This window comes from Pipistrellus kuhlii, unplaced genomic scaffold, assembly GCF_014108245.1.
Source record: "Pipistrellus kuhlii isolate mPipKuh1 unplaced genomic scaffold, mPipKuh1.p scaffold_m20_p_18, whole genome shotgun sequence".
NCBI lineage: Eukaryota > Metazoa > Chordata > Mammalia > Chiroptera > Vespertilionidae > Pipistrellus > Pipistrellus kuhlii.
In genome coordinates, this window is record NW_023425493.1 from 3,319,767 (window position 1) to 3,346,996 (window position 27,230).

The window sequence follows — 27,230 nt, forward strand, 5'->3', positions numbered from 1 at the left end:
AGAAAGGGGTCCGAAGGGTGCGGGAAGAGATTGGAAAAAAAACCTTATACCTATGGATGAAGACTGGGGCAGGGGTAAGAGCATGGAGTGAAGTTGGGAATCAGGTGGAGGGGAACTATGGGGGAAGAGAGGGGAGAGAGGATCACCTGTAATAATCTGAACAATAAAGATTTATTATTAAAAAAAAAAAGATGGGAGATTATCTGGGTGGGCACTAAATACAACAACAAATGCCCTTAGGGAAGGATATTTGATGAAACACAGAAGAGGAAAAGGCAATGAGAGCATGGAGGCAGAGATGGCAGTGATGCAGCCACAAGCCAAGGAATGCTGGCAGTCACCAGCAGCTAGCAGAGACAAAGAAGCAGATGGTCCATGAGAGTGTCTCTAGAGGGAGCCCGACCTGCTGACACCTTGATCTGGGCCCACCGGTACTGGCTTTGGACTTCTGGTCTCCAGAAGTGTGAGGGAGTAAATTTCTGTTGTTTTAAACTACCAATTTTGGGATAATTTATTAGAGCAAGCACAGAAAACTGATTGAGGGTCTAATCCAACACTCCAAAATTTGGAAATATTCAACGAATCAATTTAACTCCATGGTCACTTAAAGGCTAAGAAGCTGTCTGGACTCTGAGGAAAAGAAACAACTAAATAGAAAATACCACACAAGATTCACTTGTTCAACCTAGTAGAAAGCTGGGCAGAGTTTCAATCATGTAACCATACGGTGATATAAAGGGAGAACAATAATTTTTTAAAAAATAGGTGTGAAGAGAGCAATGCAGAAGTTGTCTAGCAAGGGAAGTCATGCCAATTTAGAGATTTCCAGCTGTCCAACATTAGAAGGAAACTCTATATTCCATGCGGGAAAAGGTAATGCCAGCATACCTATCATATGCACCGTTAAAGCACTTCCAAATGCAGAACAATAGCAATCACTCGGTGCTATGTGTTCACACCTTACATTCACCAGGAATCAAACTTGAAACCTTAGCGTATCAGGACGATGCTCTAACCTACTGAGCTACCCAGCCAGGGCCATTATCTCATTTAATCAAGACAGGTATTGTAGTATTCATTTTATAAAAAGTGAACAAGCCGAAACCGGTTTGGTTCGGTGGTAGAGCGTCAGTCTGTGGACTGAAAGGTCCCGGGTTCGATTCCGGTCAAGGTCAGGTACCTTGCTTGCGGGCACATCCCCGGTAGGTGGTGTGCAAGAGGCAGCTTGTCGATGTTTCTCTCTCATCGACATTTCTAGCTCTCTATCTTTCTCCTTTCCTCTCTGTAAAAAATCAATAAAAATATATTAAAAAATTTAAAAAAAAAAGTGAACAAGCTAAAAAACAGGCCACAGGGGCCAAACCAGGATTTAGAACCAAGGTTTGTTTGCCTCCAAAGCCAATTCTCTATTGTGCTATCTGCTTTATTTCACCGTTAATCCTCATACATGCTCTGTAAAGTGGACTTTGAGTTCCGTGAAGATAGGGACTGAGTATCTGTCTTGTTCACCACTGCATCTAGTTAGCAATCAATAAATATTTGTTATATGCATGAATGGAACAGATGAGGCCTAAGAGATATTAAATAATTTATCCAAGATCACCCAGCCACCATTTAAGAGGGCCAGGTTCTCTGACTCTCAGTTCCACACACTACAAATTAAGATCCTACAGCAACCCTTGCCCATTTGGCTCCGTGGATAGAGCTTTGGCCTATGGACTGGAGGGTCCCGAGTTCTATTCTGCTCCAGGACACATGACTGGGTTGTGGGCTCCATCCTCAGTAAGGGGCGTGCAGGAGGCAGCCGATCAATGATTCTCTCACCATTGATGTTTCTATCTCTCTCCCTCGCCCTTCCTCTTTGAAATTAATAAAAAATATATATTAAAAAAGAAAAGATCCTACAGCATATGGAGCTATGTGTGTATCTTGGGCAGGGATTTGACGGGGAGAGGGATATAGACAAACAGGTGAAATAACAGAAGAGTTTGGCTTGTTTGTCTTATGTAAGTGCTGAGATCCTACCCGAGTGAAGACCATGACTGGAAAAGGTGAATTGGGAGCAGCCAGAAGATGAAGGATGTGACTTGAAGATGATTCCGTCAGGGAACGGTGTGGGCAAAGACCAAGATAAATTCTATTCAGGGGAACAGAGCCAGCCCCCACATACCATGCCATCAGTCACAAGGGTATGGGGGCGCATGCCAAGGGCAGCTTTGCCCATTAATCGAAGCAGAGTAAGTGATTCCATGTGGTGAAGGACTTCTGAGCCAAACCGGCTGAGATTCTGCTTGCCTGGAGCTGAACTATCTGCCAAACGCTCCCAAAGTACTGGCTGGACACCCAGACTGGAAATGAGAAACTCAGGAATAATGAGGAGTGTGGTGGGAGGCAGAAAGGCTGGGGGAGAGAATTGCTGCAGGACCGAAGCCTGCCTGACTGCTCTTTGTCAGCCCCGTCCCCTCGGTCCCGCAGCCTTCCTAAGGAAAGGGAAGGTTTTTACAGGACACCCGGTGAAGCCAAACCAAAGGCTCCCAGGTAGCACAGACAAGAAGGATGCACGCCTCTGCCATGTTAGTGATCGCCTGTAAGTTTCCAAGAGGATGCCTGAGAGTGAGAGTGAGGGGCCTGGCTGCTCCTGAGCTCGGGGTAGACCCTCCCTGGGTCTCATCGCAGGGACCGGAAGCAGCAGGACAGGAGCTGGTGGCAGTCCCATCACGTAGGCCTGCTACACGTAGGAGTTAAGCTAGAAAAGCAGCTGCATGCCCTCCTGATGAGTTTCAGAGCTATATGCATCTGTATTCCCAGCACCCAGCAGAGTGCCTGCTCCACGGTGGACACTGATGATGTTGGAGAACAAATGGAAACATAACATTAGGCACACATAACAAAGTGGATTTGCCAAAACTGGTTTGGCTCAGTGGATAGAGCGTCGGCCTGTGGACTGAAAGGTCCCAGGTTCGATTCCGGTCAAGGGCATGTACCTTGGTTGCGGGCACATCCCCAGTGGGGGGTGTACAAGAGGCAACTGATCGATGATTCTCTCTCATCAATGTTTCTAACTCTTTATCCCTCTCTCTTCCTCTCTGTAACAAATCAATAAAATATATTAAAAAAACAACAACAAAGTGGATTTAAGAATCTGTTTTCCTAGGAATCTTTTTTTAAAAAATATATTGTATTGATTTTTTACAGAGAGGAAGAGAGAGGGATACAGAGTTAGAAACATCGATGAGAGAGAGTCATCGATCAGCTGCCTCCTGCACACCCCCTACTGGGGATATGCCCACAACCAAGGTACATGCCCTTGACTGGAATCAAACCCGGGACCTTTCAGTCCCCAAGCCGACGCTCTATCCATTGAGCCAAACCAGTCTCGGCCCTAGGAATCTTTAGATATACCCTGTCAGAATTTCGTTTCCTTTTTTCTTTTTTTTAACATATTTTATTGATTTTGTACAGAGAGGAAGGGAGAGAGATAGAGAGTTAGAAACATCGATGAGAGAGTCATCGATCAGCTGCCTCCTGCACACCCCCTACTGGGGATATGCCCACAACCAAGGTACATGCCCTTGACCGGAATCGAACCCAGGACCCTTCAGTCCCCAAGCTGACGCTCTATCCATTGAGCCAAACCGGTTTCGGCTTGGATTTCGTTTTCTTAAAACTACTCTTCTATGGATTTCAAAGAGGAAGGGGGTGGGAGACAGACAGAAACATCAGGGATGAGAGAGAGTACTTTCTGCGCATGTGCTGACCGGAAGTGAACCATGACCTCCTGGTTCACAGCTTGGTGCTCAACCACTGAGCCACGCTGGTCGGGCTGCCCGCTGGTCGGGCTGCACGGTCAGGGTTTAAGAGTGGGAGAGAATGACATGTGTCCTTCCCAAGGAAATAGGAGCCAGGAAGGTTTGAGATAACACATCACTTTTAAGTACCGTGTGTGAGGAGCAGTCTCTCATTGAACCCACACAATCAACCCTGGAGGAAGCGGGAGCTCAGTGAGGTGAAGTCACTTCCCCAAAGACGTAGAGGCAAGTGGCAGAGATTTAATCTGGGGTCTAATCCAGGTTAGTCTGACTCCACACCATGTATGTGCTCTTTTCATTACGCTGTCTTAGGGAAAAACACCACCTCATTCTTGTCCATAGAGCAAGCCCTGCTCTCTCTCTCTCTCTCTCTCTCTCTCTCTCTCTCTCTGCGTTATTATTAAACTAGAAAGTTACAGATTTAGTCACTCCATGTCCGACAGGACTGACCAGACAGCGAAAAGCGATGTCTCAGAGATTCCAGACCTAAGTCCTGTGTCCCACACCCTCACTCTACAGTCCTCGCTCCATGAGCAATCTGGAGCTCGCTCTCAGGAAGTTCCGCACTGGCTAACCACCACACAAAGAGAACCTTCACATCCCCCTTCTCGGGAGCCCTGGAAATCAGGCATCTTTAAGACGAAGATTTCTAATGGAAATCGGGTTTCTGCCTGGCTCGCTTCCACAGAACGTACCACGGAAAGAGCCAAGACCTAGGATTCATCCTGAGTTCTTGGGCAAAAGCCAGGAAAACAGAGCCAGACAGATAGGCCGGAGTGGAGAGGCCTCGTACTAAAAAAGACACGGAAGCGGGGTACTGAGCCCCAGAAAGCTGGCGGGAGCTCCGTGGGCTGGCCCCAGATCTAAAAGCACAGCTGCTGTAGGCAACTCGTGAAGGCACCGCGGAGCTCCCAGCAAATCCGAAGTTGCACTGGAAATGTCTGAGTGACAATAGGAAGAGAACGAAGACGTCGAGGCGATGGAGTCAATTCCCAGGGAGCCCAGGAATGGCTGGGGTCGCAGAGGAAAGGCCGGGAGCCTATGGGTGAGAGACCCTTGGATCTGAGATAAAGGGTGGGATCCCACACAATGGGGACCGGTCCTCCAAGGCAGAGCGCTGGGAAGGCATTCAGCTACAGAAGGAATTCCCTTTGGGAAGGAGGAAAGGTTGGGAAGAAAAGAGGGTTTTATCTGTATAAGGGAATATAGTGGTAACTCAGTGAAGGGGAGGGGTGTGTGAGAGTGTGTGTGTGTGTGTGTGTGTGTGTGTGTGTGTGTGTGTGTGTGTGTGTGTGTGTGTGTGTGTGTGTGTGTGAGCGTGCAGCGCAGAAGGAAACTCCCCAAAAGGAAATGCATGTGAGGCTGGCCGCCAGGAAAGCGATCCAGAGGACTGTGGGAGCGAGGCTCCCGTGCAGAGGGTGTCCCGCAGGAGGCCAGACCCGCAGACTCACCTCGGCCATAGCCCTGCGTGTGCTTGGCAAAGCTCCTCACCACGGCCTCCACTGCCTCCCGCAGCACCGCCGGGCTGCCCGCGGCGCCGGGGGGCAGTGGCAGCCCGGGGGCCCCGGACAGGAGCAGCGGCGGCGGGGGCGGTGCGGGGGGCGGTGGGGCCGGCGGGGAGCCCACTGCGGGGGTGGCGGGGGCGGCCGCAGCCCCGGTCACCCCGGGGCGCAGCGCTCGCAAGGTGCCCCTCCCGGTGGTGCCCACTCCCGGCTGCAGACGCTGCGCTCGCATCGTCTCCATCCCCGCCGCCCCGGGAGCCGCGGCCCGAGCCTGCCAGCCTGGCGAGCTAACGGTCCCAGCAGCCCGGCCAGCGAGCGCCCGGCACTGAGGGCGGTGCCAGGCCCGTCCGTCCGTCAAGTGGGGGCGGGGACCAGCCAGGCCCTATGCCAATCACCGGCGAGGGGCGGGAGCTGGCGGGCTCCGGCCCCGCCATTGGCCCATTGCTGAGGAGGTGGAGGTTACGAGCAGCCAATGGCAAAGGGAGAAGGCGGACGCCTCTACGGGAGCGCCCCCGAGCTCTGGGCGTCTGCGGGAGAACTGAGAAGCCGCCCGGACCCCGGGCCAGGCTTGGGGGGCGGGGGCGGGGTCAGGCCGGGAAGAACCATGGACGGGGTGACAGGATGCTTCGAGGCCATTGGCCTAGTTTATAGATGTAGATGGGGAAACTGGCTCAGAGAAGTGATTGATGTGACTTTGCCAACATCACAAGCAATGGAGGGAGGAGCTAAAAAAGCAAGGGAGGATGCTGACATGTAACGAGGAAATTATTTACTATATGTCAGACACGACGCAGTGGACTTAGTGCGTTGTTTTATTTGATCATCACAATCACTAACTAGATTGTATTGTTTTATGAATAAGGAAACACGTTCAGCGAGACTAAATTGCCCAAACTAAGTAGCTAGAACGTGGCAAGGAGGGGGGGGGGGGGGCTCAGACATAAGTCTTCTGACTCCCAATATTTTTACCTTTTCATTATACCACATGGTGGGGTAATTTTCTGTTTTCACATAGTCTAAGTTGGGGGAGTAAGAATGGGCCACTCCCTCACCTCCTATTGGACCGAGGGCGTGTTAGAACATACGCAGAAAACTAGCAAACTGAGAGGCCCAGAGAGCAGATTAAGACACATGCCCTTGTTCATAGAATCTGTCAATCAGTCTGGATCCTTTTGAGCATTCTCTCTCTCTCTCTCTTTTTCCCTCCCTCCCTTTCCTGAAATCAAGGATGGGGAAATAGAACCGAGATGAATGAAATGCACCTGGTGAGATGAAAGTTAGCCCCCAGAGGAAAAGCTGTGAGTGGTCAACAACTAAGATTCTTGAAAAGGGGAAGTTAATCTCCTGGATGTGTCTGCTGGTGGTGGAGGGAGGAGCTCTCTGTAGGATTCTTCCATTAAAGACGCTGAGGATGGACCAAGAGGAGACGGGGAAATGGAAGCATGCCTGATGCCTTCAGCCCTGGAGGACACAGGGCACTCCCCTTTCCTCCTACGACCACAGCTGGTCAGTTGGACCCCTAGGAGGAAGGTCTAAGTATCCCTAGATCATTGTAGAATATTTAGCATCCCCCGCCCTCCACATTCCTCATCCCCGAAACTCGCCCCTAGGCCGAAGAGACAAAACAGAGACTTCTGAACACATTTATTCAATATGTTGAGTAGTGAGAGGAGTGATTTTGGGGGGCTCCCCACTTCTACTCGCCGAGTGTTCATAAGCTCAGACAGAAGAGCAGTGAGAGCCCATGGCCCGCCCTGGGGAAATGAGGCGGCGAGTGGTATGGCACTGGCGGGGGGAGCCGGGTGGGAATAAAAAGCAGGAAGTAGAGAAGTACAGCTGAGAGCAGGAGGGGCAGCAGCAGAATGGAGGCTGGGATTGCTGCGGGGAAACCCCCCAGCAAAGAAGACACCCTGACAGATGGCCAGGACGGGGAGCGGGGTGTGGTCAGGGACCAGGCCTAGAGAGAGAAGCCAGACCTGCAGGACGGACGGACGGACGGACGGAGTGGCATGGTCGCAAAGAGGGCAGACAGTGTGCAAAGTCATGAGAGGGCTGTGTTTCAGGGCACACACGGAAAGCAGGGGGCTGCTTCTGCGGGAGGACCGAGGCCAGAGACTACCTATCAGTGGGGGTACCATGGGCTGGCAATGCCAGTGACGTGGGGACCCATCTGGGGCCCCTAGCCCAAGTGGCCTGGGCACCTGGCTTGTGGGAACTTCTCATAAGCATGTGAAGTGACAACCAGGGCACGGATGCGTGTGTCTGTGTGTCCAGCGAAGAGGACTTACCCTTCCCTGCCAACAAGAGTCACTGTGCTTGCGGACACGGCTGCCCATGTGTGCGTGCACCGTGCCCAGGAGCACATGCGAAAGACCCCCTGTCTGGTGTGTGTGTGTGTGTGTGTGTGTCTGTGTGTGAGAAAGAGCTGGTTCTCCCTCTGTCCTGATCCCGCCCTGTCCCCGCGCTCAGCGCCCCGGCTCCCCGGGCCCGCCCAGACTCTGGAAGCCCCCGAGCAGGCGGATCTGCTCGTTCTGCATGGAGTGGCGCCTCACCAGCTTGCGCTTGGTCCTGGGAGAGCCCGGCGCCCCCGCCTGGGGAGGGGCGGGCAGCGACGGCGCGCGGCCTCCGGGCTGCGGGCGGATGTCGGGGATGGGCGGGTGCGGGTTGACGTTGAGCGGCGGCAGGAAGCCGGGCCGCGTCTGCGAGATGTGGTCCAAGAGCAGCGTGCCCGAGCCCCTGCGCTCCAGCAGCCCCGGGCTCCGCCGGCGCCCGCTCAGCGGGGACACGGCCCCGGGCAGGCTCTCCTGGGACTGGCGCGGGGACGGCGCCGAGCCGGCCGGCGGCAGCGGCAGCGGGGACGCGCTGTAGCGGCGCCGCTCCAGCGCCGGGCGGCCGGCCTCGGGCGGGTCGGGGAAGTCGAGCTCCAGCGGCTGCTCCATGCGGCTCAGTTTGTGCCGCAGCCCGGAGGCGGGGCCGGCGTCCGGCGCGTCGGGCGCGGTGTTCCGCCGGGAGAGGGCGCCGCCGCCCGCCGCTCTCTCCGCCCACGGGGGCGGGCCCTCGGCGCCCTCGGTGCTGTGCCGCCGGGAGAGCCGCGGCCGGCCGCCCAGCGCCAGGCCGTTGAAGTCGGCGGCCAGGCGCTCCATGCCCAGCCTCCCGTCGGCGGGCGGGGCCGGCTGCGGGGCCACCAGGCCCCAGGGCTCGGAGTTGAGCCTCTTGAGCGGCTTGGGCGGGTGGCGGGGCGGCTTCGGCAGCTGCTCGGACGGGGAAGGGTCCTCGGGGGGCTTGGGGAGCGGGAATTCGAACACGTCCCGCTTCTCTTCCTCCTCCTGCGTGCGGGGCGACGGCAGCCCGCGCGCCCCCCCGGCGGCCTGCAGCTGGATGTCCGACGGCGACGTGCAGGCCCCCGGGCTGGGCGCGGCGGGGGCCGGGTCCTCCACGCCCGGGGACGGCGGCGAGTTGAGATACTGCCGGGTCTTCTTGGTGCCCGAGGGCGACGTGTCGGTGGTGATGATGATGACCTCCGTGCCCTTGGCCTTGCAGGCGTCCAGCAGCGTGGCCAGCGTCTCGCGGTCGCCGCGGTCCAGCGCGTGCACCAGCGCCGAGGCGCCCGCGTGGTCGCGGACGGAGGGGTCGGCGCCGTGGGCCAGCAGCAGCGCGGCCACCGCGGCGCCGCCGCCCCCCGCGCAGGCGTGCATGAGCGCCGTGCGCCCCAGGCGGTCGGCGATGTTGGGGTCGGCGCCGTGCTCCAGCAGGTAGCGCACCATGCGCGCCCGGCTCTGGGGGTCGTCGTAGCGGGCCCGGCAGGCCGCCATCAGCGCCGTCTCCCCCTGGGCGTCGCCCTCGTTCACGTAGGCGCCGCCCTCCAGGAGCAGGCGGGCCAGGCGCAGCTTGCCCTGCCCCACGGCCCGCAGCAGAGCGTGGCCCTCCGTGTGCAGCATCGCCGCGGCGGCCGGGGCGGGGGCGCGCGTGGGGCCTGCCCGGGAAGGCTAGGGGTTTGCGGGAGGAGGAGGGGGATGGCTGGAAGAGGCCCGAGGGCTCAGCGGCGAAGCCAATCCCTGCAAGAGAGAGATACATCTTAACTGACGGGTTCGGGCAGGGAAACTGAGGCACCGGCGGAAGGACCCGGCGGGCGCGGGGTGGGAGGGCTCTCCAGGGCGCGGCGCACAGCCTTTCCTCTCATTCCTCTAACTCACGCCCGGAGCCGCCCCCCCCCCCCCCCAGCATGCCTGAGGGGTGGGAAGGGTGTACCGCAGTGAAGACCAGCGGGAGTGCAAATGGGTACGTGCATGCTCAGAGATACCCCACACACACACACCGCACCCCCCCGGCTCATCAGACCTTTCCAGCACCCCCCTCTTCTTATCTGCACTTGGAATCCCCCTTTCTCAGATGCCGAATGCCACCCACCCACGCACAGGCACCCATACATTCACACACACACATTCCCGTTCCGAACCTCTTTTAGGCTGCCACAGCCCCATAAATTGGGGGGGGGGGGGGGCGGGAAGCAGCTTGCATTGGGGACCTAAAATGGGTGGTGGTGGTGGTGGGGGGGAGAACGGATTTTTTTTTTTCCCCCCTGCTAGGTTCCCCATCACTCCCGGCTCCTGCCCCTCCCAGGCTTTGCGCCCCAATGGATGGATACCTGAACGCCTGCAGCATCTCCGCCCGGCCGGAGCGGAGGCCGGGACCGCCGGGCGGCCGGGGCGGCGGGGCCGGCTTCCCGGGGGCCCCCATGGCGTGGGGGGGCCTCCGGATTCCCTGGGTGTCAGTGTCTGCGCCCGGGCATCGGATGCCGGTCCCTCCTCCCGGTGCGCTCCGGGCACCGCGCCGGCTGGGGAGGAGAGAGGCTGGGGGGGGGGGGGTGCGAAAGGCGGAGCTCTGCTTTGCTATTTATAGCCTCGTCTCGGCGGGTGGGGGCGTCGGGCACCAAACCGGTCCCCCACCCAGGCACCCACAAACCCTCTACACCCGGAGCTCCAATCCTGATTCTCCGAGCTTCAATCGCCGACCTCCCTCCGGTCCCCACAAACCTAGAGGGTTCTTAGAAGATTCCTCTGCCACCCGGACTGGGACCAACTACATTCGCTCCGGAGCTCCGGCCGGTCCCCCTCCTCCGCGCTCGGCGTGTGTCTGCGCCAGACCTGACCTACCTACGGCCCGGGGCGGAGGGGGGAGGGAGGGCGCCGGGACCCGCAGCCCGAGCCCATCCTGGGCGGAGAGAGGCTCCGGGTTTGAATGTCAGGGGGAGCCGAAGTCAGACCCCGTGGGGCATCCTCGCTCCTCCTCCCCCCGCACGGAGCACTCAGCGCGGATAGACTTGGACCCCGGCTCCCTGTGCAGACCTCCTAAGTATGAGGGGGGTGGGTGTCTGGGGGTAATTTTTAGGAAGGGCAAGGGGCATTCCCGGAGGCCCTCCCATCCCCCCACGTTCTTGGGGGCGAGGGCGCGGGGAGGCAGGCGCGAGCCTTGTGACACATCCTCTCTCGTCGCGCCTCTCCCCTCGGCCTCACTCAGGCTATTTTCTCATCCTGCGCGGAAGTCTCCGTCCAGACCGCTCCTCGCGTCTCTCTCTCTCTCCCCTGCGGTCGCAATTGGTTCCTCTCGCTGCCTCTGCCTCTGCCTCTGCTTGCCACCTGCCCTGTCTCCATGGTTACCATAGCTTCCATCTGCATATTTTAGGAATGGGTTTGTGTCCAGCTGGAAGGCATCAGAGGAAGGGGGGGGGGGGGAATGATTTCCCAAGGATTTGGAAAACTCACCTGAGGTCATTCAGAGGCCGGAGGCCACCAGGCCCAAGGCACTAAAAATAAGGGGGGAGGGAGATAAATGCTGCAGGGAAGCCACCGTTTTTACCAGCTACCATTTATTGGACACCAGCTACGTGCCAAGCACTTTACCTACATATCTCCAGTCCTCACTCAGCGCTGCAAGGAAGGAATGTCTTCCCGTTGTAAGAAACAGGGACTTAGAAAGCCATTTCTAAGCCAGTTCTCCAAAACCTCCCAGCCCCGGGTCTGTCTTAGTCCAGAGACTGTGCCCTGGCCTCGACCCTGAGCCTTCTCTGCTGCCAGGCCGTGTCTCTGACACCTGGCATATTCTTGACGCCTATGTTGTACCGCCACTCTGAACTCTGTCTCTCTGTTTCTGGGCCGTGAGTGTGTATATGTGTGTGCGTGTGTGTGTGTGTGTGTGTGTGTGTACACCTCTTCCCGCCGTGTCCCCTTTACGTAGGGCGAAGAGGAGCTGGAGGGCCACGGAACATGCAGGGAACACTGGGCTACTGCTCCCTACCCCTAGTTCTCTGATTCCTAACCCTTCCGCCCCCAAACCTCTGTCCATCTTCTTCCAGACATGGCAGCCACCCACAGAAAGAGACTTTTCCCCCAGAAGAGCATTCATTGGGGTGCTCCAGGGAGCAGGGTAGAGGAAGGCTGGGGTCCTGGAGCAGAGGCCACGCTGAGGCCACGCCGTGGCGCAGCCTGAGCCCTAAGGAGCCGCTGGCACGGGGGCTCGTTCCTCGGCGGGAGCCCTCGGAGCCCGGCGAGCTCTGGGCAGCAGGCCCGCTATGAACCCCGCGGGCCCTCTGGCCGGGCTCCCCGGTCTGCGAGGAGGTGGAAATCATGGAGCCCGGGCCGACCCTGCAGCCCGGGTCCCCCCGCCGGCGGCTCCGGCCCGGGCTCCGGCTGACTCCGCCCCCGGACTCCGCGGCGTCCAGTGGGTGGGCCCCCCGGCGGCTCCTCCTAGATTGGCGGGGAGAACTGGCCAATGGGGAGCTCGCGGGGGCGGGCCCAGAGCGCCGCCGGCCGGAGGAAGACGGGCAGACCCAGGTTGGCCTTGGCCTTGGCTCCGCGCGGGGGAGGGGCGGCAGGTAAGGCTCCCACCTGGAGGCGCGGACCTTCCTCCGTCCCGTCGTCCAGAACGGCTGCACCCGGGCCGGCTGCGGGACAGACCGACAGAGCTTCCCGGCAGCGGGCTGCCCGCCCCTCCGCTTCCTTCCCCTTTCCTTTCTGGCTTCCCGCTGCTTACTGATCAATACCGTAGTTCCCCTTTGCGCATACATTAAAGCAGAGACAGGCAGTAAGCAGAACGTGGGAAAGACTCCCTCCCGTGCTAAGGACTCTGCAAATGCAGCAGCTCTCCTCGGACCTATGAACAGTATTCCCCTGGGTGCCTGGCAGACCTGTTATCCGCTGAGACTCAGGTGAAAGGTGACCCATTTCCTACCTGTAGCTTTCTTGCACCACCTCCCCGCCATCCCTCCCTCCCCCGAATTAATTGTTTCCCAGTCTGATGATAGCATCTTATATATACCTCTATTAGAGTCCTTAGCGCACCCTCTCTCTTTAATGTTTCTGGTCTTCTCAGAATATAATGTCTTGTAGGGCAAGTTCTAATACGTAATGAACAGTGCCCAATAAAGATTGATTGAGTGGAATTGATTGGGGATTCAGAATTTAAATTCCTAGTGTAGTTAGGGAACAATTCATAAAAGACAAAATACAATACAATAAGTATATAATTAAGGCCTCTTAAAAGTAGTGGTTCATTTTATAGTTGCTCCCACAGTTCAGAGAAGGGAGAAAGCTAGGAACACTGGGATAGTGTGTGTGTGTGTGTGTGGGGGGGCACTTTATGAATCACAAGGTCTCAAGTTTGGAAGAAAGTTTAGATATCATTCATACACTCAACAAATATTCATTGAGCATAAATAAATATGCCAGACAGTTGTAGACAAGGGGAATCATAATGAATCCTCTACTCTAGACATGCAGCCTTCCTCAGGCAAACCATGCTTAGTAAATTGTTTTTGCAGCTTCTAGTTAATCGTCTTTAGTAAAATGACCCTATCTCATTTTTTGGATCATTCCATTTTTGGATATTTGTTCTTCAATTGATATCCAACAAATAGTCTAAACAAATACATAGCTTGACAGACTGCACCCCACACTTACACTGTGAAAGGGGGGAGCAGTCCTAGTGATAGCATTTTTTTTCTTTTTTAAAAAATATATTGATTTTTTACAGAGAGGAAGGGAGAGGGATAGAGAGCTAGAAACATTGATGAGAGAGAAACATCGACCAACTGCCTCTTGCACACCCCCTATTGGGGATGTGCCAGCAACCAAGGTACATGCCCCTGACCGGAATCAAACCTGGGACCTTTCAGTCCACAGACCGACGCTCTGCCACTGAGCCAAACCAGTTTCTGCTAGTGATAGCATTATTTTTTTATTTTTTATTTTTATTAAATTATTATCTTTGTACATATACCATTGCCCCCCCCCCCGCCCCTACAAGCCCTCCCTCCCAGAGTTTTGTGTCCATTAGTTGTACTTATATGCATGTATATAAATCCTTCGGTTGATCTCTTATCTCCCCCAGATCTCCCTAACCTCCCCGCTGTAATTTGACAGTCTGCTTGTTGCTTTACTGTCTCTATATCTATCTTTTGGTTCTTCAGTTTATAATGTTCTTTATCATCCATAAATAAGTGAGGTCATGTGGTGTTTCTCATTGACTGGCTTATTTCACTCAGCATGATGTTCTCCAGTTCCATCCAGGTTGCTGCAAATGATGAGAATTTCTTCTTTTTTATGGCAGCATAATATTCCATTGTGTAGATGTACCATAGTTTTTTGATCCAATCATCTGCTGATGGGCACCTAGGCTGTTTCCAAATCCTAGCTATTGTCGATTGTGCTGCTATGAACATAGGGGTGCATACATCCTTTCTGATTGGTGTTTCTAGTTTCTTGGGATATAATCTTAGGAGTGGGATTCCTGGGTCAAATGGGAGTTCCATTTTCAGTTTTTTGAGGAAGCTCCATACTGTTCTCCACAGTGGTCGCACCAGTCTACATTCCCACCAGCAGTGCACGAGGGTTCCTTTTTCTCTGCAACCTCGCCAACACTTGTCGTTTGTTGATTTGTTGATGTTGGCCACTCCGACAGGTGTGAGATGGTACCGCATTGTTGTTTTGATTTGCATCTCTCTAGTGATAGCATTCTTAAAAATAAAGAACGCCTTCCTTTTTGTTTTCTGATTGCAGAACTAATATACATTTATTCTAGAAAAATTGGAAACAAAAGTATAAAGAAAACTGCCGAAGCCGGTTTGGCTCAGTGGTAGAGTGTGGGTCTGCGGACTGAAAGGTCCCAGGTTCGATTCCGGTCAAGGGCATGTACCTTGGTTGCGACACATTCCCGGTAGGGGGTGTGAAGAGGCAGCTGGTCGATGTTTCTCTCTCATCGATGTTTCTAGCTCTCTATCTCTCTCCCTTCCTCTCTGTAAAAATATATATATTTTAAAAAAGTATAAAGAAAACTACCTGTTATTTCATAACCATGATGTAGTGATAACCATTATTACCATTTTAATATGTATCCCTTCTATTTCTTTTCTGCATGTATACATATATGTTTGTGTATATTGCATAAATAGGGTCTTACAATAAATGCAATTTTTATCATGTTCCCCATTAGTTTACATTATATTGTGAATTTTTTTGTTTTTAAATATTATTTAAAGTCTTTTTATGGCTCAGCTGGCCGGTGCAGTGGTTGAGTGTAGACCTATGAACCAGGAGGGCATGATTCTATTCCTGTTTAGGGCATATGTCCAGGTTGTGGGCTCCATCCCCAGTGTGGGGCATGCAGGGGCAGCTAATCAATGCTTCTCTCTCATCATTGATGTTTCTTTCTTTTCTTTTTTTTAATTGATTTTTTTTTTGTACAGAGAGGAAGGGAGAGAGATATAGAGAGTTAGAAACATTGATGAGAAAGAGTCATTGATCAGCTGCCTACTGGGGATATGCCCGCAACCAAGGTACATGCCCTTGACAGGAATCGAACCTGGGACCCTTCAGTCCCCAAGCCGACGCTCTATCCATTGAGCCAAACTGGTCCAGGCTGATGTTTCTTTTAAAAAAATATATATTTTATTGATTTTTTACAGAGAGGAAGGGAGAGAGATAGAGAGCTAGAAACATCGATGAAAGAGAAACATCGACCAGCTGCCTCCTGCACACCCCCTACCGGGGATGTGCCCGCAACCAAGGCACATGCCCTTGACCGGAATCAAACCTGGGACCTTTCAGTCCGCAGACCGATGCTCTACCACTGAGCCAAACCAGTTTCAGCTCATCATTGATGTTTCTATCTCTCTCTCCCTCTTTCTTCCTCTCTGAGATCAATAAAAAATATTTTTAAAAGTCATTTTTTATGGCTATGTAAGTCTAAAATGAATCTTTTGAATTTTTTTTTATCATTCTTTTTTGTTGTTGTTGTTGGGCCATTTAAGTTATTTCAGGATTTTTGCTACTATGAATAACTCTTTGATGAACATCCTTAAACTTAAATCTCTGACTATATATCTGATGATTTCTGTAGGATAAAATTTTAATACGATTAGCGGATTAAGGATATGAACGTTGGAAAAGGCTGTGGAACCTGTTCTGTCTGGGTCCGTTAGGTGGAGCATCTTTGTGGACACAGAGGTGGCTGGTTCATTCCCTGGTCAGGGCATATACCCAGGCTCCAGGTTCTATCCGATCATCAGTGGGGTTTTTTGTTTGTTTGTTTTTTAATTTTGCGGGTGGGGCAAGCAATTCATGTTTTTGTTTTTGGTTTGTTTTTAAAAAATATATTTTATTGATTTTTTACAGAGAGGAAGGGAGAGAGATAGTTAGAAACATCAGTGAGAGAGAGTCATCGATCAGCTGCCTCTTGCACGCCCCCTACTGGGAATGTGCCTGCAACCAAGGTACATGCCCTCGACCGGGATCAAACTGCCCTTCACTGCGCAGGCTGAGGCTCTATCCATTGAGCCAAACCGGTTTCGGCCATAAGTGTTTTTTGTGTTTTGTTTTGTTTTGTTTTTCTCTCTCTCCCTTCCTCTCTCTCTAAGTATAAAAATTGACAAGCAAAAGTCTTTAATTGGTCCAACTTTTGTCAATTGTCTGTTCAGATGTTTTGCACATCTATTCCTTTGGGATGATTTTTTCACTACAAATACAGGAAAGTCTAAACTCAGAGTGCCCTAGGCCTCAGTCCCTGGGTCTCTTAGAACAGTGCCTGGCATGGAGTAAGCACTCAGTAAATATTTGTTAAATGAATGGAGATGATTTTGTCTTTATTATTCCCCTTTTAAGGATGAAGGAACAGTTTATAGGTAGTTTAAAAATTGCTGAAGGTTATGTAGCTAAGAAATGACAGAACTGGGATTCAAATCCATGTTCTTAACCACCACATGCACTGCCTTCCTTAAATTCCATGTAACGGTTTTTCTCTCTGTTTTGAGGTAACCTGTTCTCAAGAACGTGTACCATAACCCACAGTTATACATCATGGGGATGAGCTTAATGTGTATGAGATGTTGCTGTCTTACAGGAGGGAGAATACAGGGGTGAACATGGGGGACAGTTGATATTAAAGATGAGTAGTTTGGAACCAGATTGTAAGAGATTTTATTGTCAAGAATGGAGACACAATCACAATTTTAAGTGTAAGAGACTCATTGTAATTACTGAGCTGAGTAGGGTAGAGGTGGATGGTTCAGTTTATTGCCTGAATTAGATAAAATTTTGTCTTATTTTACCTCATTTGGTTGGGAGCCACTTGATACATATGTGGAAATGGAGTTAGATTTGTCTAACCTCAAACGCATGGCCTTTTCCTGACTCGGCTGCTTTGCAGTCAAACAAGCCCTCCTGCCTCATTGCCACCCCAGTCCTAGCCAGTTTGGCTCAGTGGATAGAGCGCCAGCCAGTGGACTTAATGGTTCTGGGTTTGATTCCCTTCAAGGGCACATGCCCAGGTTGTGGGCTCAATCCCCAGTAGGGGACATGCAGGAGGCAGCTGATCAATGATTCTCATCATTGATGTTTCAATCTTTCTCTTCCTCTCCCTTCCTCTCTGAAGTCAATAAAAATATATTAACAAACAAGCAGCTCCCCTCTCCACTGTCTGTCAAGTGAAAAGAGACCGCAGCCAGCGCTTGGAGTGTTCTTTCCCTATAAAGGGCCTGAAGACGTGGTGAAGGGCTCTTACCCAGTGTCCACCAGTCCTCTCTTCCCTCTATTCTGTCAATCAGATCAAATCCACCTGTTAGCTAACAGCCAGCTTTTCCTTCACACTTTTTCGTGGTAGTTGGACTTGAAACTTTCCAAGTTTCTCAGACACATATTCTTTTACCCCTTCCTTCCTGTTACACATTACTAGTCTCGTCTATTATTGTTAGTATATATTTTAAAACTTAAATCAACATTTTTTTTCCTCATTACAAAAACAGTACCTATTCAGTATAGAAGAAAACCTTAAATTACAAATAACACCCTCCCCACTCCCCTCCCCCCAAAAAACCCTTAAATTAATCAATGTTGCTGAGACCAGTTTGGCTCAATGGATAGAGCGTCAGCTTGGGGACTGAAGGGTCCCGGGTTCGATTCCGGTCAAGGGCATGTTACCTTGGTTGTGGGCATATCCCCAGTAGGGGGTGTGCAAGAGGCAGCTGATCGATGACTCTCCCGCATCGATGTTTCTAACTCTCTATCTCTCTCCCTTCCTCTCTGTACAAAATCAATTAAAAAAAATTAATCAATGTTAATTTTTGGTGTATATCCTTTAAGAACATTTTTAAAAATATATATTTTATTGATTTTTTAAAGAGAGGAAGAGAGAGGGATAGAGAGTTAGAAACGTCAACCAGCTGCCTCTTGCACGCCCCCTACTGGGGATGTGCCCGCAACCAACGTACATGCCCCTGACCGGAATCAAACCTGGGACCTTTCAGTCTGCAGACCGACACTCTACCACTGAGCCAAACTGGTTTCGGCTTTAAGAACATTTTTATTCATAAATGTGTGTGTATGTTTGCAGCATAGATTACAGTACTTTATAACTATTTTAACATATTTTTAATAAGTAACCTTTTATAAAATGCCCTTTATTTAGCCATATATTTTTTGTCTAGGGTGTTTATTGAATATTAATTGAAGAACAAATATCCAAAAAATGAAAGGACTTATAGAGTGAGATAGGGCATTCTCTCATTAAAGATGTTTAAATAGAAGATGAATAACAATTTACTAAATATGGTTTATATCAGAAGAAGGATGCAAATCTAGAGGATTCACTATGATCCCCATCATCTGGCTTTATATCTGGCATGTAGTAGATGCTCAATAAACATTTGTTACGTGAATGAATACATGACTTCTAAGTGCTCTTCCAAACTTGAGACTTCGTTATTTATAAATCCTCCCCTCACCATCCCAAAACTCCTGGTTTTCTCTCTTCTCTGGACTGTGGGAACAATTACATTATGAATCACTAGTTTAAGAGATCTTAATTATATACTGTATTATTTTCTTTTTAAAAAAAATATATTTTATTGCTTTTGTACAGAGAGGAAGGGAGAAAGATAGAGAGTTAGAAACATTGATGATAAGAGAGTCATCGATCAGCTGCCTCTTGCACACCCCCTACTGGGGATATGCCCTTGACTGGAATCAAACCCGGGACCTTTCAGTCCCCAAGCCGATGCTCTATCCATTGAGCCAAACCGGTTTCAGCTATATACTGTATTATTTTCTATTGTTCTCTAACAAGTTACAATTACCCTTAATATGATGTGATGAAATGGTACTTTACCTCTGTGATTCTCCTCCCCAAACCCAGCCTAATCAGGAGGAAAACAGGAGACAAATTCTAGCAGAGGAGCAGCCTATCATATACCTGACCAGTTCTCTTCAAGGGCCAAGGTCATCAAAAACAAGGAAGGTCTGAGAAACTGGATTTAAAGTGTGACTCGAGGTTCTTTTTTTTTTTTTAATAGATTTTAGTTTTTGAAACAATTTTAGTTACAGAAAAACTGAAAAGATAATACAGAAAGTTTCTCTATGCCTGAGACACAGTTTCTCGTATTATTAGCATCATCTATTAGTATGGTACATAAGTTACACTTATGAAACCACATTGATACATTATAATTTTTTAAAGTCATACTTGTTTCACACTTCCTCAGTTTTACCTGCTGCTCCTTTTGTTCCGGGATTCCATCCAGTACATTACATGACATTTAGTTGTCATGGTCCGTGTGTGTGTGTATGTGTGTGTGTGTATGTGTGTGTGTGTACAATCACATGGAAATGAAATTAAAAGGATACATGTTGAAATATTAGTAATGATTATTACTAGATGGTGGTCATCATGCAGTAATAAGTATTTTTTTCTTTATTCCTTTATGTGTTTCCAAGTGTTCTAGAATAAATTATATTACTTCTCTAACCAGAAAACAAAGGGATGGTGTTCTTTACAAAGGAATGCTGCCCCTAGGACTGCTGTCCCCTTTCACAATGGAAGGGTGGCCTCCCCTGCTTTGGTGAGTGGCGGTGTTGGAGAGGACCGGTCAGGCCTATAGGATGCTCTTCTGCTGGAATCTGTGCGATCTTTTCTCCCGAGTAGACTGGGGTTGTGGATTTGGGTGAGGGGGGGTCACAGAGATAAAGCGGTGAAGTGCCATTTCATCACCTCAATATTAAGGGTCCATACCCATGATGTGATTTAAGATGTTGATATTGACCTTGGTCACCTGACTGAAGTAGTTAGTGTTTGTCCAATTTCTCCATTGTAAAGTCACTACCTTACCCTTTCAAAAACTGTACGTTTTTGCCAAAACCGGTTTGGCTCAGTGGATAGAGCATCGGTCTGTGGACTCAAGGGTCCCAGTTTTGATTCCGGTCAAGGGCATGTACCTTGGTTGCAGGCACATCCCCAGTAGGGGGTGTGCAGGAGGCAGCTGATCGATGTTTCTCTCTCATTGATGTTTCCAACACTCTATCCCTCTCTCTTCCTCTCTGTAAAAACTCAGTAAAATATATATTTTTAAAAACTGTACATTTTGGACCAAATTTTCCATACAGGGCCAACACCTAGGGAGAGGGGAGTTCTACCCTCTGTCTGTAGGGCAGTCTACATAATGGATTTGGAATTCTGCATGAGAGATTTTTTTTCTCCCCCATGAATTGATTTATCCAGTCATTTATTTATACCAGTGTGAACTCCCGGGTATTTAGTTCATGCTTTTGGGTAGTAATCCCATACTACCCTGTTATTATTCCAGTTGCTCCAGCTTTGGCCATTGGGAGCGCATTCACTTGACTCTATGCTCCTTTGACGGACCCTCATCCATGTGTGGTGTTTTTGTTGTTGTTTTTGTTTTGTTTTGTCTTAGCACTTACTGGCACCAGAAGAAACTTCCGGCTCATCATGTGTATTTCCTGCCCTGGTCCTAGACTTAGCCATTTCTTCAAGAAGCCGTGGCCCCTTTTATTAGAAAATAGTATTAGAAACCAAGATGCTAAGGTATGTTCCTTGCTACTAGGGTATCTTTTCCCCCCCAAGTTTTATTTTCTTTTTAAATATATTTTTATTGATTCCAGAGAGGAAGGGAGAGGGAGAGCGAGATAGAAACATCCATGATGAGAGAGAATCATTCACCGGCCGCCTCCTGCGCACCCACAATGGGGATGCAGCCCATGACCCGGCACATGTCTGTGCTCAGCCACTCAGCACGCCGGGCCGGGCAAGTTGCATTTTCTTTGGGGGACTTTACCCCCAATGCTATCAGACTGGCCCCGCAAGTCTGAGGATGACAAGAGGCGGAGCTCAGCTCAGTAGCAAGAGGAGCTTTCAATTCATCAGAGTCAATCCCGGTGGAACGGGCCTCGATGGGGGAGAATGGACGCCCTCTCTCTAGGAAAACACCCCTGGACACAGAACGACTGACAGCTTACCAAGTGGGGTACTGGACTAGATAACTCTGTGGGTCCTTCCAATTCTAAGTTCTGTGCTTCCAAGTGGTGTTTTTTTGTTTTTTGTTTTTAATATATTTTGTTGATTTTTTTACAGAAAGGAAGGGAGAGGGATAGACAGAAACATCAATGAGAAACATTGATCAGCTGCCTCCTGCACACCCCCTACTGGCAATGTGCCTGCAACCAAGGTACATGCCCTTGACCGGAATCACACCTGGGACCCTTGGGTCTGCGGGCTGACGCTCTATCCACTGAGCCAAACCGGTTACAACTGCCGAGTGGTGTTTTAAGAGATCAATTTGATTGTAACAGTTCTCCTCTCTGCCCATTCCCCCACCCCCACACTCGCCCGCCGCTGACGGAGACTGATGAGTGATCCCTGTGCCCCCACAGTGCCTGTCATACTGCTTCCTCGTGGTACATTCTGACTAAGCGTTTTGTTGAAATGCATTGAATTGGATTGAATCGGGGCTTGGCTGGGTTTGGGAAGCCAGGGAGAGAGAGAATTAAAAGGTCATATGTAGGTAGGCAGGTGGTGATAAACATCAAATTATCTTAGGGATGCAGGGCCGTTTTGTCCAAGGATCTAACCACTTTCCCCTCTGTTACACCGCGTTGCAGTGATCTTCCTGTTGAGACCACGTCTCATCCACGTTTATATTTCCCCAAGTTCTCTGCCTGGCCCGTGCCTTCTCCATCAAAACCTAGTGACTCACACTGGCGTTCCGGGTCCCAGGAGAAAAAAAGATTGCGTGTCGTATACCTCCCTGGCTTCCCACCCATTCTGCTGCCCTTCTCCCCTTTGTGTTTATCTTCACCAGGTCTTTCTCGTCGGAGCTCTGAATCCCCAGGCCTCTTCCACCATGGCGGGCCGGGGCCGGGGCCGGGGCCGTGGCCAGCTGACCTTCAACATGGAGGCCGTGGGCATCGGGAAGGGGGATGCTCTGCCCCCACCCACACTGCAGCCTTCTCCACTCTTCCCCGTGAGTGCCCTCCCTCTGTCCCTCCGTCCCTAGGCCTCCCACATGCCCTGGCTGGCTGTGTCTGGCCCTGCATGCCTCCTGGGCCATCCTGAAACCATCCTTCTCTTGCTCCTCCCTGCTTCGGTGCACCCAGCTCACATGGATGTTCTCCAGGCAGGGAGGTGTCTGCCCCGACTCCCCAGGCCTGGCTCCCCAGCTTTCAAAAGGCGTGTTGCTCCCCTTTGCTCTCCTGGCCCTTCTCTCGGCAGGAGCATGGGATTGAGCTGGGGGGAGACACCCCCTGCATTTGTGCTTCATTCATTTTCTCCCCGGACTGACGCCTGCCCGTCTCCCTAGCCCCTGGAGTTCCGCCCTGTGCCTCTGCCCTCAGGGGAGGAAGGGGAGTACGTCCTGGCGCTGAAGCAGGAGCTGCGAGGGGCCATGAGGCAGCTCCCCTACTTCATCCGGCCGGCGGTCCCCAAGAGAGGTCAGTCGGATGCTAGGGTCACCTCCTGAGTGCCTCCCGGGGGCAGTGCCACTGGGGGCCAGAGACGCCAGAAGCGGCACAGGATGCTCACCGTCTGATCATCATAATCACCCCTGGATTCGAAACACGCGACAGTGTCCATGATTTGTTTTGTGTTTTGCAATAGTTTTGGAACATATAAATGGGGGGATGATTTATAATGTTTAACAATCTGGATATTACAGGCACCGACCAATCGGAAGGGGGGCTGGTGTTAGGCCTCTGAGATACCCTGCCAATGAGAGGGGTTACCTTTCTGGTTGGTGGGTTGCGGAGAAGTCGGGGAGACCAAGAGGGCCTGGAGGAGGGGGTGCATGTGGGAGGCCTGGGACAGTGGATGTTTATGAGCTGCGGTGGAAGGACAGTATTCCTTGGAAGTGGAAGCTCAGGGAGAGGAAAGATGCGTGGAAGTTAGCCCATGAACAAGGAGCAAAGGGAATACGGGAACCCTTACTCTATCACTGCCTCTTGGTAGGCCCATGCCTTTGGGTCAAGGGCGATTAAAAAAAAAAAATCATAATTTCAGGTGGCAAAGGGACATGTTACAAGACGGTGGAAGGTCCTCCCTGAAGCTGACCCCTGGGTCTGGGTGTGGGCTGAGGGAACAGACAATTCCTAAGTGTTGAGAGGGCTGGGCCCTCAGGAACAACCCTGGTCTAGGCCTCAGAAAGGATAAAACTTTGACCCTTGGCCTCTGACCCCTCAGATGTGGAGCGTTACTCAGACAAATATCAGATGTCAGGGCCGATCGACAGTGCCATCGACTGGAACCCTGGTAGGTGGTGGGTCCTTTCACTGACTCCTTCTTTCAAATGTCTCAACACTGGCCCCCACCCCATTCACCCTCTTCTGTCTCCCTCCCCCCCACCCCCGCCACCCCACTCAGTATTCACAAACCGGACCCTTACATATACTAGTAAAGACTCTCAGGTTGACTAGCCCTCACTCCCCTGGAGGCATCCAAGCCACAGTTTTGTTCCAAGCAACTTTGACCCAACCCCTTCCTTCCTCACATTCATCCCCACCCTCATCTCTGAAGCCAGTCATCATTCAGAGAAGTCCCCCTCCACCCCAGGCAGGGTCGTGCTGACTTTTACTTTCCCACTGTTCCCAGACTGGCGACGTCTACCCCGGGAGCTGAGGATCCGAGTGCGGAAGCTACAGAAGGAGCGTGAGTGTGTCTGGAAAGAGAGGGAAAAGAGCTTTCCTCCTGCCCTCCTCATCCCACTCGAAGCGCTCAGTGTTGTTGTTGCTGGACACCTTGATGGCCACATGAGGGCAGCAGAGTGACGTGGTCTTTGCAGGAAGGTGGTAGAAATGTAGGAAGTTTGCTCTCTGATGATTCACTTAAAAAAAGAAATCAATATATATTATTGATTTCATAGAGGAAGAGAGCAATAGAAACATAAATGATGAGAGAGATTCATCACTCATCTGCCTCCTGCATGCCTCCTACCAGGGATTGAGCCTACACCCCGGGCATGTGCCCTGACCAAGAATTGAACTGTGACCTCCTGGTTTATAGGTTGCTATTCAACCACTGAGCCGCATCCACCAGGATGATGGCTCAATTAAAAAAAAAAAATATATATATATATATTATATATATATATATTTATATATATATTTTATTTTATATATATATTTATATATATATATTTTATATATATTTTTTAAATATATATATTCCCCCCCCCCCCCAGAGAGGAAGGGAGAGGGATAGAGAGTCAGAAACATCTATGAGAGAGAAACATCGATCAGCTGCCTCCTGCACACCCCTCCTCTGGGGATGTGCCCACAACCAAGGTACATGCCCTTGACCAGAATTGAACCTGGGACCCTTCAGTCCACAGGCTGATGCTCCGTCCACTGAGCCACATCAGTCAGGGCTGATGGTTCAATTCTTTTTTAATCTTCTCACCAGGGACCACCATTCTGCTTCCCAAGAGACCCCCCAAGACCACAGAAGACAAAGAGGAAACAATACAGAAACTAGAGGTAAGAAGAAATGTGCACAGAGACCACCTGAGCCCCAGCTCCATGCCCTCCTCTTCGGCCATGTGTGCCTCACTTTTCCCTTCTGTGCGCTGCGTCTGAGTTTGTCTTCCTATTCATCTTCACGTATGACCCTGGAGAAGGCCCTAGCCGGTGTGGCTCAGTTGGTGGGGCATTGACCTGTGCACTGAAAAGTTGCTAGTTCTATTCCCGGTCAGAACACATGCCCTGGTAGCTGACTCAATCCCTGGTGGGGGGCATGTAGGAGGCAGCGGATGAATGATATTTCTCTCTCCCTCTCCCTTACTCTCTCCCTAAAAATCAATACAAAATCTTAAAAAAAAAAAGACTCTGGAGAAGAAGGAGGAAGAAGTAACTTCAGAGGAAGACGAGGAGAAAGAAGAGGAAGAGAAGGAAGAGGAAGAGGAGGAGGAGTACGATGAAGAAGAACACGAAGAGGTGAGGAGACCCCTCTCCGCCCGCAGTTCCTCTCTCATGCCCTCTTGTTCTCTTGCTCTCGTCAGCTCTGGGGATCTCAACCCTGTTCACAGGGCTGTTCTCTTCAGAGGGCGGGAGGGCCAAAGGAGACGGTGCCCTCCGCTGTCTCTGCCGCCGGCTCCTCTGCAGAGCCAGCCACCGCTGGACGGGGTTTCCAGGCCTGGATGGTGTGGTTGGGAGGGAAGGGGCCTGGTACACAGGGAGGAAGGAGAATGCCAGAAGCATGCCTGACTTTTCTTTACTTTGTGTTACAGGAAACTGATTACATCATGTCGTATTTCGACAACGGAGAGGACTTTGGGGTTGACAGTGATGACAATATGGATGAGGCTATCTACTGAATAAGGACCCTCAACAGCACCCGGGACCTTCGTATCTTTCTGATTTAGGGCACAGAGAGTCACTGTCCCTATTACGTGGTTTTGTGGACAAGGAAGTCTTTTGCTCAGTGTCCAGATAACCTGTTTGGTGTATGGAGATGGAAATGGAGAATGGTGAGAGAGATCTTTCTTTTCTACCCCTCTCCTCCCTCTACCCTGGTGTCGTTTCCTCCTCCTCCTCCTCCTCCTCCTCCTCCTCCTCCTCTTCTTCTTCTTTAAAGAGTTTTCTATAACCTCTTTTTTTTAATATTGATTTTTTACAGAGAGGAAGGAGAGGATAGAGAGTTAGAAACATCGATGAGAGAGAAACATCAATCAGCTGCCTCTTGCACACCTCCCACTGGGAATGTGCCCGCAACCAAGGTACGCGCCCTTGACCGGTATCGAACCTGGGACCCTTCAGTCTGCAGGCCGATGCTCTATCCACTGAGCCACACCGGTTTCGGCTCTGGTGTCACTTCTGAGATCTTGGCGAAAGGGCAGAGGGCCGATGTCTCCGGGTCTGCCAGGGAGGAAGGAGGTGGAGAGAAGAGCTGGAACTGAGAAGGAGACAGCTGCGCACGTGTCCTTCCCCACATTTTGTGGTTCTTTGTGGAGATAATTGGGGGTGGGAGCAGTTAGGAGGCCTAAGGCCAGTCTTATATTTTTAAATAAAAACATTTTTTTAAAAATCTGTCTTTCTGTTCAGGGTGAGGCCTGGTGGGAGAGGGCTGGAGGATTGGAGGGGATGCCTCGCTGAGCCATTCTCCCCGGACCTGTCCGCGTCCAGTGGGACACCTGGGGGCTACAGCCTTCTTGTTCTTTCCCCTCCCTGCCCACCCCATGGGGGGACACGTGCTCCCCATCTAGCCGTGCCAGGAACATTCAGGAAGCTCCTCTGAGGGGCCGTGCAGAGCGGAGGAGGAGAACAGCGCTGGCCCTGAAGGTCAGTGCACGGCCGAGCCTCCGGCCAGGGCCAGGACTGCGCCTGTCCTCGCATGTCCGCAGGATGCAGGCCCGCTCTTTCCCACACTTGGCCTTGAGCTTGTCCTTGTTTACAGAAAACGACTGCAGCTATTTTTGTGGGGAGAGTCCAGAAAGCCAGGTGTGGGGAGGGAAGCGGGGGGAGGTGCTGGGACTTCCTCAGCGCCCTCCCCCGCGGCTGCCAGGCCCCGGGACACGCTTGGAATGGCTTGTCTGTGCAGGTGAAGCCCCTGAGCATTCTGCTCTCCCCTCTAGAAGCCACTGTGAGGCCAAGTGGCAGTTGCTTTGCTTTGTTCTGTTCTTCCCAGGAGGAATGTAGTTAGCCCTGCTCACTTCCTTCTTTGGGAGGAACGGTGGGTGGTGTTGCTTCAGGAACCGAGGAGGGTGGGGTGGAGCGGAGCGGAGTGACTTGGGGACACACAGCTCTGAGAGGTGCCTCCTCGCCCACACAGCTCTCCTCTGGGTGAGGTCACTTCCCTCGGCTCTGATTGGCTCCGAGAAAGCCCTCCGTGAGCTGATTGGTTCCAGCCACCTTGACATGCAGCAGTCACACGCTAGCTGCGTGTGCAGAACAGGGACTGAATCAGGAGACAAGCACAGACAGCAGCCTGACTGCACATCTGAAAGCCATAAAGATAGGAGAACCTTCGGGAAATTCCCCGCCCTGGCCAGATAGTGCAGTTGGTAAGATCCGCTGTGTGCTAAAAAAAAAAAAATTCCCCCTGCTCTGCCAAGGTTGTGGGTTCAATCCCCAGTCAGGGCACATATTAGAATGCA

At 51.4% G+C, this 27,230-nt stretch overlaps 3 protein-coding genes across 5 annotated transcripts in view; 1 reads left to right on the top strand and 2 right to left on the bottom strand.

Annotated features, from left to right (window-relative positions):
- LIX1L (limb and CNS expressed 1 like) overlaps nucleotides 1-5,658 on the bottom strand; it is a 25,306-nt gene extending 19,648 nt beyond the window's left edge. Inside the window, exon 1 of the mRNA XM_036442749.2 lies at nucleotides 5,261-5,658. Within this exon, the coding sequence (XP_036298642.1) occupies nucleotides 5,261-5,552 (292 nt within the window). The 5' untranslated portion in view covers nucleotides 5,553-5,658. The remainder of the gene's footprint in view (nucleotides 1-5,260) is intronic.
- POLR3GL (RNA polymerase III subunit GL) lies at nucleotides 4,622-25,462 on the top strand. 3 transcript variants are annotated; one of them, XM_045582967.1, is made up of 9 exons: nucleotides 12,087-12,182; nucleotides 20,547-20,677; nucleotides 21,951-22,112; nucleotides 22,449-22,578; nucleotides 23,324-23,392; nucleotides 23,732-23,788; nucleotides 24,542-24,615; nucleotides 24,961-25,071; nucleotides 25,365-25,462. In XM_045582967.1, exons 2-9 carry the CDS (start codon nucleotides 20,582-20,584, stop codon nucleotides 25,449-25,451), a joined length of 786 nt encoding a protein of 261 aa, XP_045438923.1. In that variant the 5' UTR covers nucleotides 12,087-12,182; nucleotides 20,547-20,581; the 3' UTR covers nucleotides 25,452-25,462. The 3 variants fall into 3 exon arrangements, with proteins under 3 accessions (XP_045438924.1, XP_036298645.1, XP_045438923.1); XM_045582968.1 differs by lacking the exons at nucleotides 12,087-12,182; nucleotides 20,547-20,677 and adding an exon at nucleotides 4,622-4,854; XM_036442752.2 differs by lacking the exon at nucleotides 20,547-20,677 and having other exon boundaries at nucleotides 12,041-12,182.
- ANKRD34A (ankyrin repeat domain 34A) lies at nucleotides 7,741-9,294 on the bottom strand. Its single transcript, XM_036442745.2, has one exon. The coding sequence runs from the start codon at nucleotides 9,247-9,249 to the stop codon at nucleotides 7,777-7,779; it is 1,473 nt and encodes a 490-aa protein (XP_036298638.1). The 5' UTR covers nucleotides 9,250-9,294; the 3' UTR covers nucleotides 7,741-7,776.
- Nucleotides 25,463-27,230: the final 1,768 nt, after the last annotated feature.

What these genes read in the sequence shown, in the direction of transcription:
- POLR3GL (XM_045582967.1), top strand. Translation starts at nt 20,582, where the DNA reads ATGTGTATTTCCTGCCCTGGTCCTAGACTTAGCCATTTCTTCAAGAAG. An exon ending in GCGGAAGCTACAGAAGGAGC is followed by an intron (nt 23,789 to 24,541) that starts GTGAGTGTGTCT and finishes TCTTCTCACCAG; the next exon opens with GGACCACCATTCTGCTTCCC. An exon ending in AAACAATACAGAAACTAGAG is followed by an intron (nt 24,616 to 24,960) that starts GTAAGAAGAAAT and finishes AAAAAAAAAAAG; the next exon opens with ACTCTGGAGAAGAAGGAGGA.
- ANKRD34A (XM_036442745.2), bottom strand. Translation starts at nt 9,249, where the DNA reads ATGCTGCACACGGAGGGCCACGCTCTGCTGCGGGCCGTGGGGCAGGGC.